The 27,541-nt window shown below is 41.9% G+C and overlaps 2 protein-coding genes across 2 annotated transcripts in view; both read left to right on the top strand.

The window, feature by feature from the left end:
* GUCY2F (guanylate cyclase 2F, retinal) overlaps window positions 1-5,339 on the top strand; it is a 41,712-nt gene extending 36,373 nt beyond the window's left edge. The window contains exon 18 of the mRNA XM_042838178.1: window positions 5,255-5,339. Within this exon, the coding sequence (XP_042694112.1) occupies window positions 5,255-5,339 (85 nt within the window). The remainder of the gene's footprint in view (window positions 1-5,254) is intronic.
* A 19,483-nt stretch (window positions 5,340-24,822) lies between these two features.
* LRRC32 (leucine rich repeat containing 32) overlaps window positions 24,823-27,541 on the top strand; it is a 21,323-nt gene continuing 18,604 nt past the window's right edge. Inside the window, exon 1 of the mRNA XM_042838206.1 lies at window positions 24,823-24,896. The gene's annotated coding sequence lies outside the window, so the exon portion shown is untranslated. The remainder of the gene's footprint in view (window positions 24,897-27,541) is intronic.

Below are 27,541 nucleotides of genomic sequence, written 5' to 3'. Positions count from 1 at the left end.
ACTGTGCCCTTGATATTTTTTGGAGATTTCAGTTAGGCTTGAAGGAAAGCTGGGAGGTTTCTTTGAGGGTACACCAGGAGGTAAATCTCAGGGCTAAAGAGCAGCCAAAGAAAAAGCATGAAGATGGTGAGATACTGGAAGCTGACATGCTGTGATGCTCTGGAACAGACAGACGTTTATCGGCACTGGTGAGGCGCTCCTCTTGCCCCAACAGCAGAAGGGAGGTTATAGATATCTACCAAATGTAAGCCTGTGCCTGCTGCATTTTCAAAGCACTGAAAACTACCTACTACCTGAAAATATTCAGTAACATTGGAAATTCAGAGAAAAAAAAAAGAAGAAAACAAACAAGCAACCAAACCACAGTCAACAACGAGACAGGATCACATCCATCTGCAGCTTCGGGGAGTTGAGTGACACGATGGCTCTTCTAACTTTACAACTTCTACAGTCCAATTTCAGAAATTTTGTGCTTTGGTACTGAACACAGTGCTTTCAAGCAGCTGGAAACTTCTATCTCAGGAGGCAGTTTTGTTTGGGGGCTTTCCTTTTCTAATCCTATCTTAAATTAAATAGTGCCAACAGGAGAAAAATAAATAGATACATGATTCAGTTTTTGGATATAGACCATAAATCCTCTCAAGGGTTTTTAACCATCAACACACTGCCTAGGGAAAGACACACAAGAGTTTTGCATTGCTGTCATCAAACACAGAGCCCTGTTCTTGTATAAAATCATGTAGAAGTTAAGAGTGGAAGATTCCATAGAGCAATCAGTCCAACATAATCATAAATGCTAGACACAATGTGAAGTGAGAAATCACTAAAAAATGAATAGAACCATAGAATTGTTTAGGAAAAGATCTTCAAGATCATCAAGTCATCATGAACGTGCAGCCAGGAATTGGAGACAGCTTCAGGACTTTCCCATACATGAGGATCAGCCTTGGAGGAAACACCAATAATTTAATTGAAAATGAAATGAGTGAGAAACAGTGGAGGATGTTCAAAGAATCCAGTTCCAAATACCAAATGAGAAACAGGTTTTTGTGAGGAAAAAGATATCCCTGAGGACGACATTGCTTCTTGCTCTACCCAACAGAAAGCTCTCTCATTCCATGTCTGTAAGGAGGCAGTCTGATAGGAGAGGATCAGTGGGGAATCTTTTTTGTTGCTGCCAATGTAACTCTTTGAGGGGCAAGTGGAATCCCAACGATCCCACTTGAAGTTTTTTACCCAATACACATTTAAACTTGAAATAAAGAGCCTGTAGAGCAAGCAGCAGCAGCAGCAAAAAAAAACCCCCCAAAAAAACCCCCAAAAAACAACAAAAAAAACCCCAAAAAACAAAACAAAACAAAAAACAAAAAAAAAAACCTGTCCTTACATGGCTGGACTTATACAACAGTATCACAAGATTTCATAAGTAAACTTTATATGGAATATAAGATATTTGGGGAAATCGAAGCACACTCTGGCTCAGAGTCTTGATCACCTCCATGTCAGGACAGATTTTTATTTTTATTTGCTTCACAGTCAATGTTTACTTTTAAGATTATTTCTAAACCGCCAATAATACAACAGCAAAATGAAGAAAAAGGAATGTTCTGGCCACAGCTAAGCCATAAACAGGTGAGAAAGAAGAATTTCTATCTGAATTCTGATTGTTTTAAAGAGGGAAAGGTAAAGAAAGCTAGTGACTCACTCATCGCCCTTTGAACAAGGCTCTGTAACTTGAAATGTAGTTGCTTCAGCTGATTTATTTAAACAGGCTCTTTAGGAGCAAGCTGAGGCTTCTGGAATATTGGGGAATTGCTGTAAGAAACTCAAAGTGTTCAGAAATGAAGAAAATTTAGGTAGCAGCCTTTGATTGTGATTCAATGCATTGCCCTTTCCTTTGCAGGTATTTGTATGGATTGAGAGGAGGGCTACTTACCTGTCTTTGTCCACCACATTCTAGCTTGCAGCACTGGCCCTAGGCTTGACGTTGCTGAAATGTGCCTGGTAGTTTTCCTTCTCCCTTAGGCAGGCTGGAAGGATGCTTTTGATTTCTTTTATGAAATCAGAACTGATTTCTTTTATGAATGACATTGCTGAGAGATAACAAGAGGAATAAGTACTGAGAGCACTCAGATGAGTGAACACTCATATTACCGGATGAGGTTTAACAAAAGCAAGTGTAGAGTCTTGCATCTGGGGAGGAATAATTGCATGCACCAGTACAGGTTGGGGGATGAGCTGCTGGAGGGGAGCTCTGCTGAGAGGGACCTGGGTGTCCTTGTGGACGACAGGTTGGCCATGAGCCAGCAGTGTGTCCTTGTGGCCAAGAGGGCCAATGGCATCCTGGGGTGCATTAAAAAGAGCGTGGCCAGCAGGTCGAGGGAGGTGATCCTCCCGCTCTGCTCTGCCCTGGTAAGGCCTCATCTGGAGCACTGCGTCCAGTTCTGGGCTCCCCAGCACAAAACAGACAGGGAGCTCTTGGGAAGAGTCCAGCGGAGGGCCACCAAGATGGCGAGGGGCCTGGAGCATCTCTGCTATGAGGAAAGGCTGAGTGAACTGGGTCTGTTCAGCCTGGAGAAAAGAAGGCTGAGAGGGGACCTGATCCAGGTCTATAAATATCTAAGGTGTGGGGGGCAGAATGGCGAGGCCGGACTCTTTTCAGTGGTGAGTGGAGACAGGACAAGGGGAAACGGCCGGAAACTGCAGCATAGGAAGTTCTGCACAAATGTGTGCAAGAACTTCTTTACAGTGAGGTGACGGAGTGCTGGAGCAGGCTGCCCAGGTGGTGGAGTCTCCTTCTCTGGAGATGTTCAAGACCTGCCTGGATGCCTACCTGTGCGACTGCTGTAGGGAACCTGCTTTGGCAGGGGGGTTGGACTCGATGATCTCTGGAGGTCCCTTCCAACCCCTACAATTCTGTGATTTGTGATTCTGTGAATCACGTTATAGGCCCCGGGGTTGGTTGGAGCAGGACCACAGAGCTGAGATGTAACGAGTTGCCCAAGATACCTGGCAGTAGATCATGTTTTGCTCCAGTACAAGAGTTTGTATGAGATGGGAATAAGAAAACAAGACAGATAAGATGTCTTCACTCATGACTGAGGTCTTGAGGCTATTTGAGCATAGTTGTTGTTAGTGAAGGGTAGAATGGCCAAGTCACAGTGATGCTCTGTCTATGAACATCATGCAGTTGTAGAATCATTTGAGTTAGAAGAGACCTCTAAAGGCCATCTGGTTCAACTCCCTTGCAACAAACAGGGACACCTACAGCTCAATCAGGATGCTCAGAGACTCATCCAGTCTGACCTTGAATGTTTCTAGGTATGGAGCATCTAACACCTTTCTGAGCAACCTGTGCCAGTGTTTCAGGAAGATCCTGTCCAGGGAGTTGGAGTGTAGAACCTCACACGAGCTTTTCTCCTGCTAGCTTCAGAAACAAGGTGGAGGGAAGGAAAGATCTTGGAAAAAATAACAGATGATTTCAGACAGGGTGAATTGGAAGAGATTAGGATGGAGGATGCAGAATCAGCAGTTTTCAGTTGCTCAGACACTAACAAGTTCAGGAGATGTATCAGTGTTGTTTGTACTGGATCTTTCTTACTGTTGTTCTGTGGGTGAAGTCCAATTCATAAGCAAAAGTTTATTTGATATATATATAAACAGTATTTAGAGTTAGAGATTAGAAAATCTGATATTGGACTTGAACCACAAAGACCCTGGTCAGGTCTTGGCCTGCTGGTAGGTCACAACCTGCTGCACTGTTGTGAAGAGACAGGCAACAACATCCTCCATCACCCTGTGGATGATGTTCAGTGGGGTTATCTCAGGGATAAGTTCCTCACACTTATCTCTGTGTGACTGAATTTTGCCACTGCTTGCATAAAGGGGCTGGAGTCCAAGTGTTCCTCCTCTTGGACCAGCTGGTAGTACTTTAGCTAATGTAAATTATCCAGCTCTGGCATAGCCATGTCCTTCTGAGCTTTGCAAGTTACACAGCTTTTAGAATCAAGTAGAGATTTGGGCATTTCCAGGTGCCACTCTTCTGCCCCGTGCAAGACATCTTTGAGATAAGTACACTCTCTCATTCAGTAATTTCTATCTCCCTACACTGGCTCAGAAGAGAGCCCCAGATTTTTTGTTCCAGTGGAAATATTTCTGTTGCAGGTACTGGGATGATTCCCACCTGAGTTGTATATTCCCAGAAGAATCTATTCCTCATTCAATTCATATGAATTAAATGTCCTTTGGTCTTCCTTTGGTCTTCAGCACTCATCCCTGAAGGCTCTGGCACTCACAGGAAGGTTTATAAATAGGAGTCAATGTTTCTATGAGAAGGAAAGGTATTGTAGGAGTTGAGAATTTGGGTAAGACATGGAAGAACAACGTGGTTGTACATATGGTTTAGTGGGCATGTTGGTGATGGGTTGGTGATTGTTGGACTTGATGATCTTAGTGGTATTTCCAACCTGAACGATTCTATGATTCAGAGATAATAATTTATAAGACAGAACTGGTGAAAGAGTTGAAAACTGATTCGTTTTTCCCTCCAGGAAGTCTGTTAAAATCTGTGCTAAGCTATCAGATAAAACTGGCAGTTTCAAGGGACAGTTATATAGAAATTCCAATTGGAAATAGGTCCATAGCTTTGAGAGATAAGAATTGTTGAAACCAACACCCCATGTAAGAGAAAAAGGCACTGAGAGAGGAACTACACTAAACAAATTAAAGATTACAGAATCATAGAATATCCTGAGTTGGAAGGGACCCTTAAGGATCATCCAGTCCAGCTCCTGGCTCCACATGGAACCACCCAAAAACCAGACCACAAGATCTTCATAGAAGTTTGGTTTTGTTCTTCCTTTTGGAGAACTAAGGGAGGATCAGAGGAATAAAAGAATAATTATCACAGGGTTCACACTGTCTAAAAGATCCATCTAGTCAAAATCTAATTTGAGACCCTTGATCAACAAAGTCATTCATCTCAGCCTGGGAGAGATGTCTAGGATGTGTCAAGAGCAATTTGGAAGTGCCTGGCTACAGAGATTACAAAATGTGCTGTCTCAGCAACTTCAGGACAGTTAAAATTAAATTAGCTAACTTCACTCTTTGCAATATGTCAAGTTGAGGGCCCAACAATCTTTTCCTCTCTTCACACTAGAGGGCACATTTTCACATAGTCACCAGTATGGTCTGTTCTTTATTGCGCATGAAACTGAACTGATTCTTTCTCTAATGGCCTACCTGTTCACTGCAGGTGTAAAGCTCATGGGTTACCCTCGGAAGAAATTGCAGAGTTCAAAAGGAGGAAAGCTGCAAAACAACTTGGCAAAAAGGCCTAGATCCGAGGTAGTAGCTGTATAGGACAGCCCTCACGTAGCTCTGCTGTTTAGTGTCTGCTTGTGTGTCATTTGTCTGCACATTGCTGGTTTTAGTTTTATGCTTTTTTTTTTGCTTTTTTTTTTTGTCAAAACGATGTATTATACTTTTAAACAGTCTCATTCAAAAGATGCTGGGAACTGCACCACAGGCACCAGAGCTGTCTAGAGACAGTAGCAGCCTTATTGGGTCTTGTAGCAAGTTTATGACTTGCTTTCCCATTCATTCCTACAAGACGCATGGTACTACTGCATCTACTTGCAGCGTATTATTGATCCACTTGATGGCAATTCAGTGCAAGGAAAAGCCCAGCTCATGGTAAACTCAGATGAAACTGAATTCAAGCCTGGAAGAACCCACATGGCCTACTATTGCTTTCTTTTAGCGCACCTCATGGCATCAGCTCTGTTATTCATTGTTACGGTACCAAGATGAGAAATAAATGTGTAGTTAGGATGATCTGGTTGGAAATCAGAAGTTATGTGGTGTATAATAAGGCCTATAGTTATTTATTTATTTTTAACTTATCCCTCTGTTTTGAAGTCTTCATCCATGAACTTTGCTCAGTAAGAATAGATCCCTCAAGATCCTTTCATGCTTGAAAAAATACCAGTTCGCTTTTTGCTGTAGTTGCTTCTTGCTGGCCAAACCATAAACTAGCAAGGTGTGGTTGACCAGAAGTTCAAATTTGAATTTGAGATCTGAAAGCTGATTCAGCATAGAGTTTTTGACAAAGATTCACACTCTACTTGAAAGTGAAACCCGCTTTACGCAGAAGCCCGATAAAATTACAGCTTACTATTTCTCCTTCAGCCCCACTGTTGGAATAATATTAGATGATTGCATGATCTGCATGATCTCTCTAAATAATAAAAATATAACTTCTGAGACCAAGCACTCACTTCTGTTGATTTCTCTCCCATCCACATCTTTCTTCTGTTCCATCTGCTGCTCTGCTTCAGTTGCTTCCGTCTTGGAATGCAGAGGCATCTCTCAGCAATACATTAGGAGACAAATCTCTCACTGGCACCAGAAAGGTTTAAAAAAGACACCTAGGGAAATTTATTTTTCTTGACTCCTTGCTGGCTGCACAAGAGTTCTGATCATTTTTTACAAAGTCATTAGCTCTTTCTCATAATGTTGAATAAATGAACTGTTGGGATGAATCGTAAATCACATGGACTTGGTACATAAGCAGTTTCTTAAGATTCAGGAATATGCCTTAAAATTTCTTACTGTTTTCTTGCACTTGTCCTTGGTCTCCCACCAAATGTGAGAGTGAAGAGACCACAGTATAGAATCATGAAATTATTAAGGTTGGAAAAGACCACTAAGATCACCAAGTCCAACCATCAGCTCATCACCACCATGACCACTAAACCAAGTGCCACATCTATGCTGTTCTTAAACACTTCCAGGGATGGTGACTCCACCACCTCCCTGGGCAGCCTGTTTCAATGTCTGACCACACTGAGAAGAAATTTTTCCTAGTATCCATTCTCAATCTCCCTTGAAGCAACTTGAGGCCATTACCTCTCATCCTATGTGCGGAGAATAGGGAGTCCTGGATGTTTTGTTACTTCCAAATTGAATAACCTGTCCTTAGGGGCAGGTAACCAGACCTTCAAAAACCTTACATCAAACAATAAAAACTAACTCCCTTAAATGATAACACAAAAGCAGTAGTTGGTGTCAGAGTGGTCAATACAGTTCTGATTCCAGTGTTATTAGTATTTGTATATGCTTTGTTTATGTTGTATATCCTTTGAAAATGGCTTATCCTGTGCTGTCATTGAGGACAGTTTCATTGGGCTGCTAAACAACTCTATACTATTGATTGGTCATCAATATGAATAATTTTTTGGCCTAATACCCTTCTGTTCCTCTACTTTCAAGGCCCCTTGTCTTATATTCTTGGGATCCCTGCTTTATATAGTCAGTTTTACATATATTTTTCTTCTAAATTACTTGTTCATTGTTACAGCAGTGATGTTTACAGTTTGAAACCTTACATATCTGTGTATGTACAAAACAGTTTCTCAAATAATTCTCTTTAATGCTTACATAATGATAACTGATATTGAAATGTATTAGAGTTTGTTCTTTTCAGCTTACAACCTGAAAATTTTCTTTTACTGTACAGAGTGAAATTGATTTCATGTGATGCGTGATGCAGAGCAAGTTGTAGACAGACTTGAGAACTAACTGAAGCTCAGCTTCTGGCCTTCTATAACTCCTTTATATTTGGTTTGTTTCTGAACTCCCACTGTAGTACAATAACTCTGTGCCTGTCAGGTCTTCCTGTGTCACTGTGCCTTCTGTGTCAGACATGGAGGGACTGTGGGGCTGTCAGAGCATCTGGGCCTTCACATTTCCCATAAGTGTCAGTGAATGACCTCAAACCCAAAGAAACCCATCTGATTAACAAAGAATCTCTGCTATTAGCAGACAGAGGACTTATCATGCTTGTGGTGTACAGTTAGAAATGTTCTTCATGAGCAGCTGAAACCCTTTGGTATTTTTATGGAAATAAGGTTTACCTTTATGAAGTGGATATCCTTGGTTGAAAGCTCTGCATTTCCCAGTAACCCATGTGACTCCTACAGTGCTTTGTGGGGACCACAGCATCTCTGTATTTCTGTACCAAAAGACCTCCCTGCTTGGTCCTTGATGGCTTTGAGAAAATCTAATGTTTCTGCTTGGTCTGATGCAAAATGATGTAAAATGAATAGCTATTCCTCAGCGAGCAGGGCTGCTGACTCCTCCTGTCTTCTGTTTTACAGACACAACTGGTCAGGCATGTTGACCAGGAAACTTAAATTTGTCCTAAGGAACACAAAGAGGACACTGACAAAAACAGCCTTTAAAGAAATGGGGAGCGTAAAGGAGGCTGAGATAAGTATTGAAGACGAAGATATCTGAGAACAATAAAGAACTAGTGAGACTGGGATGGATATTCTGAAGTCAACCCCAGCAGAGAAGCCCAGACCCTACAATTAGTTTCCTTACAGATAAGAAAAGTAGAATTACTACAGCCTCATAGCTTTTGCAGGTGGATTAATCCTAACCATCATTTTTGGTTGAAACCGGGCCCTGATTCATCGTGATATCACTTGTGCAATTTTGGAAAGAGAGTACAGTTGGTGGGTAGTACCACTTCTTCATCAGTATTCCAGTCAGTCAGAAATTGTAGAACAGGCTAAACACTTTGCAATAAATAGATTTGTTGTTGTTGTAGGAAACTCTGGTTTCATGAAGATCAGTACAATTCACAAGGAAGTGTTTTTCACAACAACAAAAAAAGATTTTTTCCTCCCCCACAAATGCAAATTCTGAATCAAAATATTTTAGTTGCTGTATGTCAGTTGAAGCTGGAACAGTTTCTTGTAAATTGACATTTCAGTGGCAAATGCTGTTTTAATGTTATCTTCAGATTGAAATGACAGTTTTGAAACTAAGCAGTTTGGTATGAATCAATATTTGTTTCCAAATGCCAAAATGTGATTCTGATCAAAATGTCAAAATATGTCATCTTTGCAATTCCAGTTCTAAACAAAAAGACCCTTTTTTTTTCTTGCTTTATACACACACCTATGTACTACATCTGAAGCATTTCATGCCCATCATCCCAAAGGAGGATGAAGAGAGAATGTCAAGGCATTGGAAAACTGAGATGCAGAGAATGATGTTCTGCATTCCTTTAGCTGAGTGATAACAAGAGATCAATTTTCTTAACTTAAAAAGTGAGGCTGAGAGAAGGAAAAGTCCATCATTTAATCAATAAAAAAAGGATGAAGCATCACACTCTTTTTGCTCCCCATTCTCTAAGTAGTTTCAAAGCCAACGGTGTTCAAAGTAAAATATCAGTGAGCAAAAGCAGGTTTTTGCCAAGGGCCAGCACTTAGCCTGTAGGCACTGCCGACAGAGCACTCTTCATCAGTGTCAAATGCTTTTGTTGTTGGCCACTTCTCTGTCCATTTTTTTTTACTTTCTTTCAGTATCTGGCTTCTAACAAACTTTATTAATGTCTCTCCTGCCAGTCTGCAGAGAACTGCAGATAGGGAAATTTAATCAGTATTGCCAACAGAAGGTGCTCATTGAAAACACCAAGACCTCCCTCAAGCCCAAGTTAAACTCTTCTCAACAGAAGACCCAGGACTTCTACCAGTTAAATAGTTTCTAGCAGTTTCTAGCAGTTAAATGATAAATAACAACCAATAACCCTCTTACATTGTTGAAGATACATTTACGAAAGGAAGCAAGCCAGACAGAAAAATCTAAGCAAGTTATTGTCAGAGCAGCTAATTCACCATATTAAGTATAACACGTGCATTGTCAAAGTCATTCATGTTATAACTATTAGTGAAATAGGAGGAAACTTTATTCATGCTCTTCAAAATCCAGATTTTATTCTGTGGCGTGAGTCTTTTTGGCAGTAACTGTTGGCTGTTTTAGTTGAAAGCTGGTATTCCAGGTGGGACACTGAAGTGTCATAGCAGCCCTTTGACAGCTTCAATTGTCCAGAAGGGCTGAGGTGAGCTTTCACCTTCTTCAATCTACTTGCCCATCCAGTCACAAATTCACAGAATCATAGAATCATAGAATTATAGAATGGCTTGGATTGAAAAGGAGCACAGTGCTCATCCAGTTCCAACCCCCTGCTATGTGCAGGGTTGCCAACCAGCAGCCCAGGCTGCCCAGAGCCACATCCAGCCTGGCCTTGAATGCCTGCAGGGATGGGGCATCCACAGCCTCCTTGGGCAACCTGTGCCAGTGTGTCATGACCCTCTGTGAAAATTCATCCAGGAATAACATGCTGTGGAAGAGATGTAGGCCAAGCATTATTTCAGTATACCTCAATACATACTTCCAGGGAAGGATATTATCTAGGTTGCTCAGTGCAAATTTGAGTTTAAAATCGGCTTATGTATTTTTTCCATAATTTTCCCATGTTAAAAACATTCAGCAGAGCTGTTCTGTTGCAGAAGCTGTTACAGAACAGTGTTGTGGCTTACAACAACTTTCATCTTGTTTAAAAACGCTTCTCAGATGTCACAGGCAGAAATGCATGTTTTCTATGGGAATCTGATGATCATCTCCACCTTTCCTTTTGACATAGCATTTCCTTCTAAGTAAGACTTGGATCACTGGGTTTGCCTTGAGTATGACTGTGTATTCAAATCTGGCCTCCAAATGAAGAAAAACCCCCACAGGAACATGATGAATTGGGTGGCAAACCTGCCCACAGTAGGTTGAAACTAGATGATCTATGATGTTCTTTCCAACCCAAGCCATTCTCTGAAAGGAAAATTATCTAAGTATAGCTCTGAAAGGTGCAGTCAGAGACTCAAGATATCTGGCAGCTGCAGGAATATTCCATCATCCCTCCCGAATGACTTCCCATTGCTCCATTTATATGGCAGTGTAACAGTGAGCATGCAGGAGAACAGCCTTCTGTTTCTGATATATGTTAAGTTAAAGATTGTAAATGCATGAGGAAAGAAAACAAAAAGCAACAATGCAGTAACAGCTATAAAACAATTCCTCAGTTGGCCATGATGTATATATTCCACCTTCAAATATCTATATATAAGCATGTATACATTGATATGTTTCACTCTTGGTGTATCCTGTTTTGATTTCATACTTACACACTAAAAATAATCTTTTAGTAAGTTTTTTTTATATTGCAAAAAGAGACATTTTAAAGAAAATATTCAATAGCTGTAAACTTTTTCCAGCTGAAGAGCATTTGTACAAGGAGATTTCAATCTGCCCTTCTGCACACAATTTTTGAATTATTTCTTCAGTCTGTAGTCTTCAAAAATAAACAGCATTCTTCGAATTTATTAAAAAAATAACAAAGCAGTCAATCTGTGGGAAAAGGGAGCAGAAAAGCAAAGTTCTGATCACTGATGACTTGAGTAATCCCAAGATAATTCTGAATTCACTTTGAAGCCACTTTGTTTTTTTAACTCTTACTTCCAACAAGAAGAGGCCGAGGACTCATCCCAAAGCGTGATAACCTCTGCTGCTAGAAGGCTATAAAACATACGTATGTTTCCTGGCATTGTCCTGTTCAGACAGGTTTAGGTTTATGCATGAGATTTCTTAACATACTAAATGTAATTATTGTATCACACTCTTTTCTCGTTATTTTGCTCCTAAAATAGTGTTAGGATGTTGTAAGAGGAAGACATTTGCTGGAAGTAGCGAATGTAAGTTTTCTAGCTCTGCAGACAGCATCTCGGGTGACTATGAATAGATCTCCTGGTAGATTTCTTGGACAGTTAGGCATGCGCTCAGAAAACCACTATCAACCAGTGACTACAGGAATGTTTACTGCTCATTTTATAGGATAAAATGTAACGTAATCATGCAAATCTGTTGACAGCTCTAGGAGGTGCACTTATGTCCAATTCACACTATCCAAAAATAGTTTATATTTCCGATAGGATCTACAGTATTTTTAACAGTGAATTAAATCCAAATGACAATAAAGATCTTTGGAGACTTGTTCCTCTGTATGAAAGCCTTGTTCTTCTTTGTATCTGTGTCTTTTTCAGATTACCTCTCAGCACTCACTGCTGATAAATCCATATAGAGAACCCCACATACTCACTCAATTACTCAGTTATTTAGAGACAGATCTCAACAAAATCTCAAAATGCCCAAACCAGCAGCCATACAGGGGGGTAGTGGGGGTGATATGCAGAAGAGCATGGATGAGTGACAGAAGAGCTACAAGGAGAAGGCAGATTTAGATTGGATGTTAGGGAGACGTTCTTCCTTATTAGGTTTGTAAGGCACTGACGCAGCTGCCCAGAAAGCTATGGGTGCCCCATCCCTGGAGGTGCACAAGGCCTGGATGGATGTGGGCCTGGGAAGCCTGAGCTGGTGGATGGCTACCAGCCCATGGCAGGGGATTGGAACTGAATGGGCTTCATGGGTCACTTCCAACTCAACCATTCTGATTCTGTGATTCTATGATTCTATGACTGATTCTATGATTTAGGATAGTTTCCCATGCTAGAGGATGCTAACATGCAGGGAATCATGCCACTCTCTGCAGTACATTGGAAAATATTGAGATTCTACCATGGGATTTGGATGAAGGCAGGAAGGGGTCTGAGAGCACTTCAGTATTATTACCCCTCTTTGAACTCATGAAACTGTGCTGTCTCTGACATCCTCGTGCAACAACATCCGCCTTCCCTGAAGCTCTGGTTGTTTACATTGGCATTATAGGGATTTGCCCTTCAGTGGTGAGGTCAGGGACAGCACAGTCACTGCAGCAGGAGCCCTCCCTTCTCTACAACCTTCTGTCCTCACATCAGCAATGGATTTTCCCCTGTTATGAGTGCATGGAGTTCGTCAGGTCAACCTGCCTCCTTCTAATTGTGCAAGGTCATATGCATAACATTAAAGCCCCCTCTCCCATCTACTCACACTCAGTAACAGTGGTCATCAACTGGATGAAAGTCCATGAGCATCACAGGTGAAGCTGGGCTCAGGATTTCTTTCATCTCTAGTCACACATACAATCATAGAATCATAGAATCACTTGAGTTGGAAAGGGCCCTTAGAGGTCATCTAGTCCAATTCTCCAACATCCTTGTATTTCCCTTCAGACATGCCAGAAAATCCTAGCATGACTCTCACCACTGGCCTCATCAATATAAGTGTAGGTGGGAGAAGGCAGAGGACCTCTCATTTTCCATGCTCACACTGAGGTCCTGTGGAATGATGTCCTTAGATCTGTTACTGCAGGCAAGAGTTATAGGATTGCTAGGTCAACTTGTGAGGGCAGTGATGTAGGTTACAGAAAATTTGATGTAAGGGGAGACCAGGAATGTACTATGTTGGTCATTCTTACGATGACCAACTCCATATTCTGTGCAGTGGAAGAAACATCTGACACTTCTCCTATGATGGTCATTACTTCACAGCTGTTGGTATTTTCATTCATCATCCTATTCTTCATTCACATACATTTTCACAGCCCTCCTGCAAGCCTGGCTTCATGATATCTGCAGATCTCAGTCTCCCTTGGTCCTCCTTCCTTCTCTAATGAGTGGTTTTAACTAGATAATCTTAGTAGTCTTTTCCAACCTTAATGATTCTATTCATCCATGACTTTTGTCACATATTGTCATTACATGACACAACATAGTCTCCCTTCCTGCACAGAATCCATTAAACACCTGAAAGTCGATTAAAAAAAATGACCTCCTTGTTCTCTTAGAAGATTATAATGATTCTATTCAAAGGAATTAAGCCCCTCTTTTGCCTGGACTTAACTCATGAGTCAAACTAGGTAGTGCAGGCTGCAGGCACTTTCGAAGACCTGTACAGCAGACTGTGAAAATAAATGCATTCAATTTCAAAAAGCTAAATGTCTGAAACGTTTTTCATTAACATATGTGGAGAAGCTCAAGGAAAGTGAATACTGGGCCAAGGACAAAATCTGAAGTACAGAGTCACAGAATGATAAAATATTCCTAGTTGAAAGAGACCCATAAGGATCATCAAGTCCAACTCCTGTATGTTATATCTATTTAGGCTTGATGTCCAAACAAAGATCATGATTCAGTGCATGAAATTCCAGTTGGTCTTAAACAGAAAACATTTATTAATGTTGAAGTTTTTTTTGTTATTGTTGCTAGAATTGGCCGAGTTGTGAATGTTCTGCAGTTTCCAAATGGAAAACGGTCTGGGTTAATAACAGTTTGCCTGCCAGATACCTCAGCTGCCCGTCTGTTGGGCCTTCTCTCCTATCCCAGCCCCACTGCAAAGCAGCCCTGGAGGCAGATGTCTCAGCTCCGACCTCCGCATCCAATTTCCTTCTTTATTTATTTTCTTTGTTCAGAAGCTGGAACTGAAATAGTATTTCAAAATCCTGAAATCCTACAGGAAACCAACTGACCTTTCTCCACAGCAGTCAGAAAGTTGTAGGCAGGAAGAGAAGACAGCAAACAGAGTGTGTGCCTTGAACTCTGGTCTTGAACCTTTTGCTCACCAGAAAGACTGCGTTGTCGGAATGTTGCATAGCAGAGAATAACATCTCATGGTAGATGGTGCTACAATTAACTGCTTTAGCAATCAGACCAGATTTCATCATTTGTTCACTATTTCTTATGTAGTGGAACCAGAGAGCTTTACTCGTGAATCAAGAGTGTACCTGCAGTCTCTGAATGTGGTAGTGGCAATGTCGGTGGTGGGTGAACAGTTGGACTAAATGGTCTTAGAAGTCTTTTCCAACCTTAATGGTTCTATGACTCTTTGATCTTTGTTCTGACACATCATTGCTTTAAAACACAAACCTGAAATTTGTTAACCTGAAAAATTCTAAGTTTAAAGGAAGTTCAGGCTTGGATCTGAGCACACGTTTGTGACTCAGGGCTGTTTGTAATGAGAAAGCATCACAGGAGCAGAGTGTTCCTTGCCAATCCTTGTTCTGAACCGTCTGTGAAGTCTTGGCATTGTGTCCCAAGAACACTGTGTGGAAATAAAGCTTTTGTTTAACCTACTTGTGTGGGCTCCCTGCAAAGGTGATTGCCTGCCTGGCCAGATCTGTAACTCTAGCTCCCCAGACGCCATCACAACTCAGAAAACTCCAGAGAGAATAATCACAGGTTGTTATCCAAGTAAAGTGTCAAAGTGTATTCACAGAGAGATGTCATCGAGGTTGCAAGAGCTATGACATGTTACTCATGGTGGGTCCATGCCTAGACTCAGTATACAGAATGACCAAATGAATGCTGCTTTGAGGGCTATGGAGAGCAGGAATCAGCTTGAAAAGTGTAACTTAGGTGGAATGAAATTACCATCATTTCATGTTCAGGCACTGCTGTCCATATGTGCCCAGCCAGCAGAAGATGGTAAGGTGGAAATGTACTAAATGAAGAACCTCCTCAGCTGCTGAGCCTTCCGGCTGTGGTGAGACGGCAGGTTTCACATCCTGAAAGATGTGAAAGATGACATCATTCATTGTATCTGAAATTTCAATTTTCTTCTGCTGTTGAACACCCAGAATACTTGGTAGGAATATTCCTGCCCCCCAGGGATAGAATCAGAAAATCATATTAGAGAATGGCTTGAGTTGGAAGGGACTTCAAAGATCATCTAATTCCAACTCCTCTGCTGCAGGCAGTGTTGTAGACCACTAGATCAATCACTACATGAGGATAGAGATAACCTCGGACTGTTTGGGCCTAAGGACCATCAGTGGCAGCAATTTAACAGCTGAATCCAGAACATAGGGACTGATCAGTGCTTCAGATGGAGCTACCATGATGCTTACAAAAGCATAGAGGTGTATTGCCACAGTCAGTATACCATGTACACTAATGGGTTTGGTCACTATGGATATTATATCCATGTTGCCTAAGCTAAATGAGTGCGGTGGCATGGTGTACTCCTCCCTGTGCATGGCTTTGAAACGTGATCCAGGGCAAACACAAAATCATGAACATAGTCTACAAAAGAACTTGCAAATCTCAATGACTCCAAGGGCTGGAGGTTGTTTTCCCAAATGGGAAACCCAGCTCAAGTCAAGTGAAGATGTTAAATGAGTTTTTCTGGCTCACATCCCAGTAGACTTGGAACCCGGAACAAGTTATCCCACCCCTGCAGGCATTCAAGGCCAGGCTGGATGTGGCTCTGGGCAGCCTGGTCTACTGTTTGGCGACCCTGCATATAGCAGGGGGGTTGAAACTAGATGATCATTGTGGTCCTTTTCAACCCAGGCCATTCTGTGAATCTGTGATTCTATGAGACTTAACATATGTACCAAGAGCTGTTTCTGTCTCATTTGCTAGAGGAGTGTCCTGTTGCAGATCCTCCTTTTTCTCAATCATGTAACCAAAGGAAAGCCAAATTGGTGAGAAAATAAGAGACAGATTCTGCATGCACCTCAACAGGGACACCATTGTGTCTGTGAACTCTATTGCTTTTGCTCAATAAACATGCCAGCAGGAGACTCCCTTTTCCCAGTATGCAAGTGCCAAAAGGCATGAAGTAAATCCCTCTGCTCTTTGCAGCTACGAGGGGAAAAGAGTAAGCAAACGATGCTGAGCCCTCACTGAACTGATAATAAAACCCACACAGATGCTAAAGGAATATATCTCCTCCCAGCAATCATGGTCACTCTGCTTTCAGTCCAAAGCTACCTTTCTCCCTGCACCCCCTTGGTCATCCAGACTGGCACTGCATAAGGAAAAGCATATCCATGCAGTTATTTTTATACAGTCCTTCATTTGCTGCAAAAAAAGGTCCTGCAGAAATTTTTTGCTTTTAATTTTGTGCAGCTGACTTAGTTGCAGCAAGGTTTATTTATAGAGAAGGAAAGGACAGATGAAGAGCTCACAGGTCTCTCCAAGCTGGTAAATATATATATTAAATATACTTGTTATTTTCATGCTGATGTTTTAATGGAGCTAAATGTTAATACATTCTCAGCCAAGTGGAAAATCTTCAGCATAAAATGTCTGGTGACAGCCCATGACAACCACTGCTACTCACATCTGCAGAATTCAGACTGAAGGTGCAATTTGGATGACAGCATTCTTTGCCACACGTCAATACATATGCATATTCAGAAGTATGTGTACAGAAAAATGCATCTGCATGAAAAAAAAACTAATCAGCAGCCATTCACCACCAGAGGGCAGACGAAGTATATGTAAATCAGCTGTCCTATGTGTTCCCTGTGCATCAAAGAGCAAAATGTTCAGTGGTCAGAAAGATATTGCCAATGTTTACTTTGACGTCTCCAAGAAAGTCATAATCAATGACCTTCTTATTGTGAACCTCGAGCTTTACAGCATCCTCATGTTGCACAATGTGCTGGCTGTTTTATTACTTTTTTTTTTTTTTAGAAACTGTCTGCATTTTTCAAGGATGAAAGCTGGGAGTCGTATAACATGGAGCAACCACAGGGAGCACTTGCCCAAGAAAGTGTTGGAGTCATCATCCCTTGAGGTGTTCAAGAATCATGGAGATGTGGCTTTGAGGGACATGATTAGTGGTATGGTGGGACTGGGGCTGGGGTAGGACTTGGTGATCTTAGAGGTCTTTTTAAGCCTTATTGATTCTACGATTCTGTGGTGATGTGAATGGTGAGAAGACCTAGTGCCATGGCTAAAAGAGGAGTGGACATTGTCCCACATGTGTCTGGAGAAAGGGCTAGGTCACTTTTCAGCAAAGGTAACTTGAAATTACTCCTTTGCAGTCAGTGGGTATTCACTGATGTACAGTAGAATTGGTCCCTTCTGAGGTGCACTATACATTGATCAATAGTGTATTCCTTGACAAGAGAAAAGAAATGAAGTCTTGATCCAGCAAGGATAATATGAAACAATGAGCAATATGGCCATACCTGGAGGGCTCAATGCTAGAAGCATCCTATTTCCAATACAGACATCTGATGTAGAATACTCAACTGAAAGAGAGTCCCACCCCTGGCTCCACACAGCACCACCCAAACTCACACCCTATGCCTGATAGCAGTGCCCAAATGTCCTCCAAGCTCCAGCAGCTTAGGGCCATGCCCACTGCCCTGGGGAGCCTGTTCCATACCTTATCAATATAAATAATATAACCCATATCAAGTGCAAGGCATCACACAAGTTCAAGAGAACCTCTCTGATTCAGAAAAAAGCCAGTAGGAAGGGGAAAAAATGGACAAAAAATGAAGAAGAAGCATGTAGATACAATGTGTGGTAGAAGGTATACCAACTTTCTCAATACGTACGAATAGCAGAAAGAAGTTTATAACCTTTGCACTCACAATACGCAGAAAATAAAAATACAGTGGTCTCGTCATGACAATGTAAATTCTGAAAGTAAAATTACAAATAGGAAATGATTATGATACGTCATTAACAGACAATGAATTTCTAGTTCTCATGGACCATGAACTCTATAAAGACAAGAAGTAGTGGCATTAGGTTGCATCAGGGGAGGTTCAGGTTGGACATTAGGAACAATTACTTCTTTAAAAGAGTAGTAGTTCACTGGAACAGGCTTTCCCAGAGAGGTGGTGGAGTTGCCATTCCTGGAGGTCTTCAAGAACCATGGAGATGTGGCACTGAGGGACATGGTCAGTGGGCATGGTGGGAGTGTGTTGGGGTTGGACTTGATGAATTTAGTGGCCTTTCCAACATTAATGATTCTATGATTCTATCACCACTGTCTAAAATTCAGCATCTCTCTATGACCCAAGGAGAAGGGATGTGAAATGTAACCCTGGAAGCTGCATTCCAATTTGCTAACCAAGATCTTTGCACTTGTTAACAAGATGATGCTTTATGAAGACACAAAGAAGTTCTTTGGGGCAGGAATCCTACTTAGGGCACCATTCAATAGGATGACGGATGTCAGAGCCTCAACGTGACAGCTCAATGGCAGAATCACTTACAACATTTACAACACATTCAGAAAAATTGATCCCTATGTGGCTTCTCACAAGTAAATATGGGCAGTATTTTAAATGATCAGTATTCCAATCTGGGCTGGAAAGCCAGGATTTACATCAGCAGCAGCTATACCCAAAACCAGCAACAAATGTATGTGTACAGAAAGTGTGGTTCTCTTTCTCCTCCTGTGAGAAGGATTCATTTCCTTTAATTCTGAATCTGTTTCTGTTTTTTTAGTCACTTTCTGCTCCTGTTGTGTTTACAGGAGAAAGTAGGAGCTCCCTGCAGGTGATTCATAACAGATGTCTTTGATATCTGCTGGAGAATTAAATGAATCATTATCAAGAAGAGCTTCCATTTCCCTCCATGAGCTGTGGAATGCATTGAGATGAGCTTGGTAGATGTCAGCTTTGCAGATGTCTACATTTAATCAGTGATATTTCACCTCTGGTATATGTGGCAATCCTTCCATAACAAGGGCGTGGAACTGGATGACCTTTGAAGTCCCTTTCCACCCAAACCATTCCATGATATGATTCTATTATATCATTCTGAGGTGAGGTTACTGATTTGTATAAGGAAAAGAAGATCAGGAGTTTACTCAGCTCTTCTTATAGGATCTACTAAATGTGCTTGTGTGGGGAGGGATGATACGTGTTTAAGAAAAATTGTATGTGCTTCTGTATTCTCCATATTTCACGTCCTGCTGGAAATGCAGCCACAGTGGTTCTAAAGTTTTTGCTGGGAAGGGTACATGCTATTACTCAGAAAAGGCCAACATTTTGCACAGAAAACACAGACATGTTGGAGATAATCCAGAATCCAGTTGTGGGTTATAAAATAAGAAGAAAGAATTCAATCAGTGATGACGTAGGGATGGATCAAGGGGCTATGGGAAGGATCAAAGGGTTTAAGGAACACGACAAAAATAGAGTATTTCTAAGTCGTTTCTTCTCTCCCTAGGATTATGACTGTAAAATTCTTTTTCAGGGTTTGCCTGAAAAGTCAGCAAAGGACAGGTCAGATAGTTAGAGCAAAGGACTGATCTGATCACACTCTTGATCAGCAAGAGTTTAAAGATTTTCATGATCACCTTCAAGACCTTGCAGATACAATGCTGACAATTCAACAGTGTTTGATAAGTTGAGGATATTTTGAAAATATCTGAGTCAACAATGGGGACCAGAAACAACAGGAGAGAGACCAGCTTTCCTCTTCTTTTCCCTGCTCAAAACAAAAGGAAAAGAAGGAAGAAGATCTGTTCTATGCTTTGTTTGGCACCACTCAATTCATTGATCCTTCTGTTATTGCAGTGGTATGAGAAATATCCGCAAGAGAAACCACATAAGTCCCCTCAGGGGGAGACATTTCAAGATAAAACAGATCTGTCCCATGGAGCACGATTTCCTAACTGATTAATAGAGCGGACATTGCAAACCTCTTCCTGACAAGACACATCTGGGTGCATGGATGAGTTTGGAATCATAGAATCATAGAATCATAGAATCACCAAGGTTGGAAAAGACCTAAAAGATCACCCAGTCCAACCTTTCACCTATTCCCAATAGCTCCCAATGTCCCAGGAGAATTGGTCATGCATTTTTCACTTTGACTTTCAGATTTACTTTGCAGCTACTTGGGCTTCTAGGGAATTGGTAACTGGTTTATAGCTAGATAAGGTGTAATAAGGTATAGTTGCACTACAGTTGCAAGTTGAGCTGTCAGTGTCTAGCAGTGAGAGTGTTTTCATGGTCCAGGGTGAAGTGGACTTGAAGGAAGTTATGGTTGATTAGAGGAGTCTTAGAGGAGACTAAGCCAGTAAGTCCAAGGAGATGGCAAGAGTACTATCTTCCTCTAAAGTAACCAATGACAATGTCTGAAACCTGCAGGTACCACACAATGAAGCCAAAGACAGGAACTACAGCTAGCTTGGTGGTGAGGTCAACCCTCCTACCCTGCTTTTTACCCATGTTGACACCAAGGCAAGCCAAAATCCCAGCATGTAAAGCATCATCATCCTCCCAGTGGCAAAATTCCCTACAGAGCTGGAGAAACAGAAAAAGAGAATCTCTCTTTCTTAGTGCATTTTTTTTTAAAGAACAGGCTATAATCGAAGCTGAAGGAAATGAAGCAGAAATATCAAACTTTGTTTAGTCTGGGGAAATATCATTTATAATTAGAGATGGGCATCCTGTTGACATGATACAACCTATTTTAAGAGCGAGGTGAGCACATGGTCAACTGTTAATCTTTTGCAAGTGATTTATACTGCCAGTTTATCTCTGACTGGCTGGTTTCCATTATTTTCTTTTTAATCTGTAGTCCCTGAAAAGCAACTGGGCTAATGCCATCTCAAGATAGTGATGCTTATACTGGCAGTGATGCCTTGGATCATCTCAGTAGCGGGAAGTTTTGGTTTCTGTTTATTCATGGCTGTTCGTCTCCATGCCAGCTCCACCAGCCAAGCTTGCTGTTTTCTCCCATGGAAGAGTGGGAATCCCATGAGATCTGGAGGGGCTGAGCCTGTGGCGGGAGATGGCTCATGGTTGACCTCATATGACCATGCACGAACTAGTGGTCCTTTTTTCTGAAGTGAAATTTGCTCGTTGACACATCCTGATGCCTGAGTGTGAGGAGGGCCAGGTCTGTGCAAATGGGGCCAGGGTTCTCTCCCTGGGACAGACATTACTGGGACAGACATTATTATACTCAAGAGGTATAACCAGAGAAACATCCATCCATCAGGTGTCACCTGGAATCAGCCATAGGTTTACCCATGTCTTCTGAGACCCACACAACAGAGCTGGAGGTACAACAATAGTAGAGTCTGTGGGAATAATTTCTTCTGTTACCATATCAGGATTAAACTTATTTTTGGAAGACTTCTTCCCCTTTCAGTGATGGATCACTTTCCTATTCATGCTCCACTTGGAATATACAACAGGACTCACTTCTCTAAGTAGCAGGTCCACATGGCTGCCATGACATCAAATTGGCCATCAGGTCTGCCTGGCAGTGTGACAGGAGGTGAAACAACGTACCCTTGTGCTTTGGTGAACTTTCTCTGTGGGTAATTCCTAGCTGACTAAAATAGCATGGAATTAGAGAAGAGTTTCAGCTTGGGTGGCAGGTATACCTCAAGAAAACAATGTTGAGCTCGTGCCAAACCAAACTGTGTAGCTGTTCACTAGAGATGATGTCACAGGATGAAGCAATAATGGACAGTTAGTTCAGGCATTTCACAAAATGTCCAGTGTGCTGCTTTGAGATCCTAAACTCACTTTTTGATATGTCATGCTGTCTTTCTTAAGGAGGCAACATTCATTAGACATAAATAAATACTGTGATGTGAATCACAGTGTTGTAGGATGCTCTCAGAACATTTAAAGTTTCTACAAGGGCACAGAGACATGCCCATCTTTATATTTGCCACACAGGGTAATGTTTCTTAGGGATAAGGCTGAGAGAGTTGCGGTTGTTTAACTTGGGGATGAGGAGGCTCTTGGAAGTCCTTATTGTAACCATTCAGTATATAAAGAATGGCACTTGAGAAAGATGGAGAAAGACTTTTTACCAGGATCTATAATCACAGGACAAGGACAAATGGTTTTAAACTGAGAAAGTGTAGATTTAGGTTGGCTGTAAGTGGTGGTGATGAGATACTGGAACAGTTGTCCAGAGAAGTTGTGGATGAGCATCACTGGAGGTGTTTGAAGTTGGGTTGGACAGGACTTTGATCTAGTGAAAGATGTCCCTGCCCCTTGGTAGGGGGTTGGATTAGATGATCAAGTTCCCTTCCAACACAACCATTCTGTGATTTGGTGATTTATGAAGAGGGCGGATTGATTGTTTGCAAATCATGAGCTCCAGGAGTTGGATCTGTACAAGTAATTGACATCCATTTCTGTACTGAGGAAGAACTAGAGGGATGACCACCTGTGACATTCTGAGAATATCACTAAGCTTTTGGGGCTGCTGCACACAAGCAAGCTTCTCCGTAAGATCTGCTTCTACTTCTAAGAAAAATCAGTGATTTCTAAGTGTTCACTGTTACTAATAGGTAAGTGGCTTTGACCTTTATTAAATATAAACATTGATATCCATATACACAGACAATTGCTACTGCAATAATAAAACCATTGTTGTATTTTTTTTTCTATTTATACTCATCATTATTTATTATCTTTGTTACACACTTGCAACAGCAGCATGTGCAAGATGTATTTACTGTGCTATTTAACAAACCTCATCTCACACATCTACTGATGCTTTCATCTAGAGCCTGCCACTACACTGCAGATATGGAAAACTTGACTCACAAAAGTTGGTGTGCTACAAGAAGCCCATCAGCAACCTGTTGTGGAAGGGCAAAGGCTGCATGCTGGCATGTGTTGAACAGAATCCCCAAAGCTTTTTGGCAAGTGGTATGAAAGGATTTGCCTTTTATTTGATTTTACCAAGGGACATGGTTTAGTAGTATGGTGGTGACAACTTGATGGTTGTTCTCAGTGACCTTTCCAACCTTAACGATTCTATGATTTACCAAATGGATCCAGGCAAGCAGGGCAGAACTGATGCTATCTAGGAGAAAAGTTAGCACTGCATTTTTTTTTTTTAATTATTATTTCCAGTGGAAATAAATTCTAATAATGGCCTAAAGGTGGGAAATGCCCAGGGCTGAAACCAAACTTCTCCAAAGGCTTTGCTCAGCACAGACATGTCCTTGGCACTCACCTCTGGCACTTCGGGGTGTCTTCTTCATGCAGGGGAAGGAAGGTGAATAACATCTGCCAGCATTTGTGATGTCCTTCAAAAGAGCACTGCACATTGTCTCAGAGGAGAAGGTCTGTGCCATCACAGACACACATGCAGCACTACAGGTCAATGCCAGCAGTGGCAACGGTGGAGATGCTCCCCATATGCACAGGGTGTGAGGTTGGCAGTGATCCTCAATGCCATTTTGGATTCCATGATGGGGTGTACTAGTCCAGGGGAGGTAACAAAGCCAAGACTCAGCTTGCCCCTAAAGCATCGAATCTTAGGGGCTCCTAAGGATCATATATATAATCATAGAATAGCTTGGGTTGGAAGGGTCATCCAGTCTAGAGCTGGCAAAACCCTATCAGAATTGGTATTTCTGGAAACTGGTGCATGGAGCCAGTAGACAAAAGCCCAGTGACCAGGGCACTTCTGAGCAGAAGAAAACATGAGCAATTCTCAGCTATCCAACCCATCCACATGGCAGCAAGGAAAGAAATCACACCAATGATCAAGGAAACACTAAGGAGAAAATGGTCAAAGGAAAAGAAATCATAGTCTGCCTCATCACCCTTTTCAGAAAGTATTTCTGTTATTACCCATTCAAGCATGAAATTGAGTTTATCCTTTCCCCCAGGGGTACATTTGGTTATCTCACTGTTGTGCCATAGAGAGACACTGGAGGGCAAAGTGCTGTGCTCACCCCACTCCAAAATTACCCTCTCCCCTCACAGTCCATCCTGCACAGAAGTGATGGATTTGCACTTTTTTGGGGGGTATGTGGGTCTATGACCCCTGGACGGTCCCATGTTGCTTTTGAGTCCATAGGGCCATCCACCTCTGCTTTGTCCCCACGATTTGCCCCAGCCCGTGTCACCGCGCTCTGCAGAGGGGATTTTTGTGGTGCTCACAGCCTGCTCTGTGTGTCAATACGAGAGAAGCGTAATCACCAGCTGAGAAACTGCAGGAAATAAGCCAAGGTTGAATGAACGAAATGGAAAATAAAGAGTAGCACAAGAGGACACACACATTTTAAAACTATTACGGAGGTATGCGTTCACGTGCTCATGGGAGCCTGGGAATATATAAGAGCTCATGACTGCGAAGGAATGAATTCAAGGACCGGTCTATGGGGAGCGTGTTTTGTTTTGTTTTTTTTTTTTTTTCCCTGTGACTTCAAACTTCTCTCCGAGCTCACAGAGTTTTAGTCAGCTGGCATGCAACAGAGGTACGACTTCCCCAAGGAAACTCTTCCCCGGCTCGCGCTGGGACGGCTGCTGGGAGCGTCCGGGAGGCAGAAAACTGCAGGCAGAGGCGAATCCTCCTCCTCCGACCCCACATCAGGTACGTGGAGCAGCGCTGGGAAGTTGAGCTGTGAGCTTTTCAGCTTTGGGGACGCAAGGCTGCTGCCTTTAGAAATAGCGCAGATGGGGAAGGTGCTGTATAAATAAGATAGCTGTGTTTATGTGCTGGTTAAACACTCGATGTAAATGTCTCTATCTGCACAGCTGTACATTCAAGTCATCGGGACTTGAGCTGCAGAGAGTTGCACTCTCTAAGTTCATTTGTAGCAATACGGGCATTAACTCTGTGTTAGTGGCCACAAAAGATGAGGGGGTATGTTTTTTCCTTTCTTCACAGCTCTTTATTCTATTTATGGTGTTACTGCATTGTAGTGCCCTGAACCAGGAGTGCCGCAGAGATCGGCACCGTGTGCACTGATTAATGCTGCTCTGCCAGCACTCTGACACTGCGTCCTCACACAGCCTTGGGCAAATCACACTGTCCCGGGCTGAAATGAAATGAAATGCTGTTTAGCTTGCTGCTCTCCTCACTATCAGTGCTGGTCACTGGGCTCTCCCTGTTGGAGCATGAGGTGTGGGTTAGCAGCATTGGTCTATTTCTCTTATCCTCACAGCTTGAATGTCACCTTGGGTGAACAGTGTCTTATTGGTAGTGGCTGTGGTGTTGCATCCAAACTCATGAGGAATTGATGTTTAGAGGATATTTGGAAATAACAAAATTCTACAAAACCCTGGTCCATATAAAAGCCACAGAAAATATTTTAAAGCCAAGATCTGTTGTATTTTTGATCAAAGTACACCTATGTTTTATACAGAATCCAAAGTTTGGCTTTACACACACACACACACACACACACACACACACACAAAAAAAAAAAAAATCTGTTTTTTTTTAACCAAGATGCATTTTTTTCCAGATTTAAAATAAGATAATCTTGTTGATGATTTTTTTTTTATTTCAACAGCAAAAATTTATGATCAGTCTTCTCTTTCTAAAGCAGATCAGTGACTGGATCAGTGCTTGGCCTTTATAGATCAGTGACTGGATCAGTGCTTGGCCTTTATAGATCAGTGAGTGGATCAGTGCTTGGCCTTTATTAATACAGTGATGAATGAATTCACATGAGGGTATCAGTGTTGTGCAAGTCAAATGTTCGAGTAATAATTTTCCTCACTTCATTTTATCTCCCGTTGTATTGAGTATCCCCTACCGTATCATATAAATTGAGTACATCTATTCTCAAAAATCAACTCCACTGTCAGAAAAATTACTGAAATAAAAACTGATTCCTCTCTCAATTTTAACTGTGCACAGATTATAGCTGGTCAGAAAACATTATAGTTTGGTTTGTGGGTTTGAGTTTCTCCAAGAATTTTGTTCTCTGCAGAGAGAATTTCGTGTTCAGATAGTTTCACCTTCAAGTGCCAGCTCATCCATCTTTGGGTAGATAGAACTTTTTGCATTTTCATGTTTTGCCATCCCTTTGCTCAGCCCCTCTCTTCCAAACTATTGTGGCTGATGGTTTCATGCAATTCTCATTCATTTTATATTTTTTCTATTTTTATGAAAACAGAGGTGAATGAAATAGGGGAACTGGTTAAATCCTGTATATATTTGATGTCCAAGTGGACTGGAAAGCTGATGTATCCCAGATAATCTTTGGTGGGGAAATGTTGTTGTCTGCTTGGCCTGGTAGAGATACCTAAAGAAAGAGGGCTGTGTGGGAGAGAAAGAAGGAAGGCAACAGGCAGGGAAAAAGCCTGATTCAAGCCATGCAGGTGTTGTGGGATTCATTGGTTTGTGGACTTGATGCTGGAGATACACGAGTTTGAACCTGTTTGTGGTGCCTGTCATCACAGAATAGAATGGCTTGGGTTGGAAGGATCTTCAAGGGTCATCAAGTTCCAAACCCTCTGCCACAGGCAGGATTGCTAGCAGCTGGATCAAGAGCCAGATCAGGCTGCCCAAAACCCCATCTTCTTGTTTAACATTACCAGGTATAGGGCATCTAGTTTCTCTGGAAAGCCTGTGCAATGCTTTGCCATTCTCTCAGTGAAAAATTTCCCCCTGACACCTAACTGAACTGAAGCAGGAGAGATGCCATAGGTCTCAGGAACTAGAGCTGTGTGTCCTTCTGAAAGTCTGTGCCTGAGGATGGCCTGGGATATTTAGTTTTTGTTAGGATTAATATTACTGTTGCACCCAGCTCCCTGGTGGGATGAATCACCGGGGAGCTATTCTGGCCTAAGGGAGCAAGACGTGTCCCACTCCTGCCCTTGCAGTTCAGACCCACTTTCTAAGGCGGGAGTTTGTTTTGTTTACTTCTCTGGAGAGTTTGATTCATGCAGCTTGACACAGGACTCAACCCAAAAGCAGAGCCTTAGAAAGCAGCAGCGTTATGGATGGACAGACTCCAAAAGGGCTGAAAGTTCAAGACATATAATCGTCAAGACATGTTCTTGTTTATCAGAAACCCTTGGGAACCTGCAGCAAATTGTGGGCAGGCTCGTGAGAGCCAAAGGCTGGGATTTGCTTTTCCTACTGTGGGCTATGCTGGGAAGAGGTTTTGGAGTGGTCTCAAGAGACACCCATCTCTGTGTTGTGTTGGATCCCTAATTCATAGAACCATAGAATCATAGAATCATAGAATCATAGAATCATAGAATCATAGAATCATAGAATCA

The sequence above is a fragment of the Centrocercus urophasianus genome, unplaced genomic scaffold (genome assembly GCF_019232065.1).
Source record: "Centrocercus urophasianus isolate 14NV4802_14NV808 unplaced genomic scaffold, USGS_Curo_1.0 seq_74, whole genome shotgun sequence".
Lineage (NCBI taxonomy): Eukaryota > Metazoa > Chordata > Aves > Galliformes > Phasianidae > Centrocercus > Centrocercus urophasianus.
Note: the sequence above shows the minus strand (reverse complement) of the source record. Positions and strands in the feature narration are given on the sequence as shown.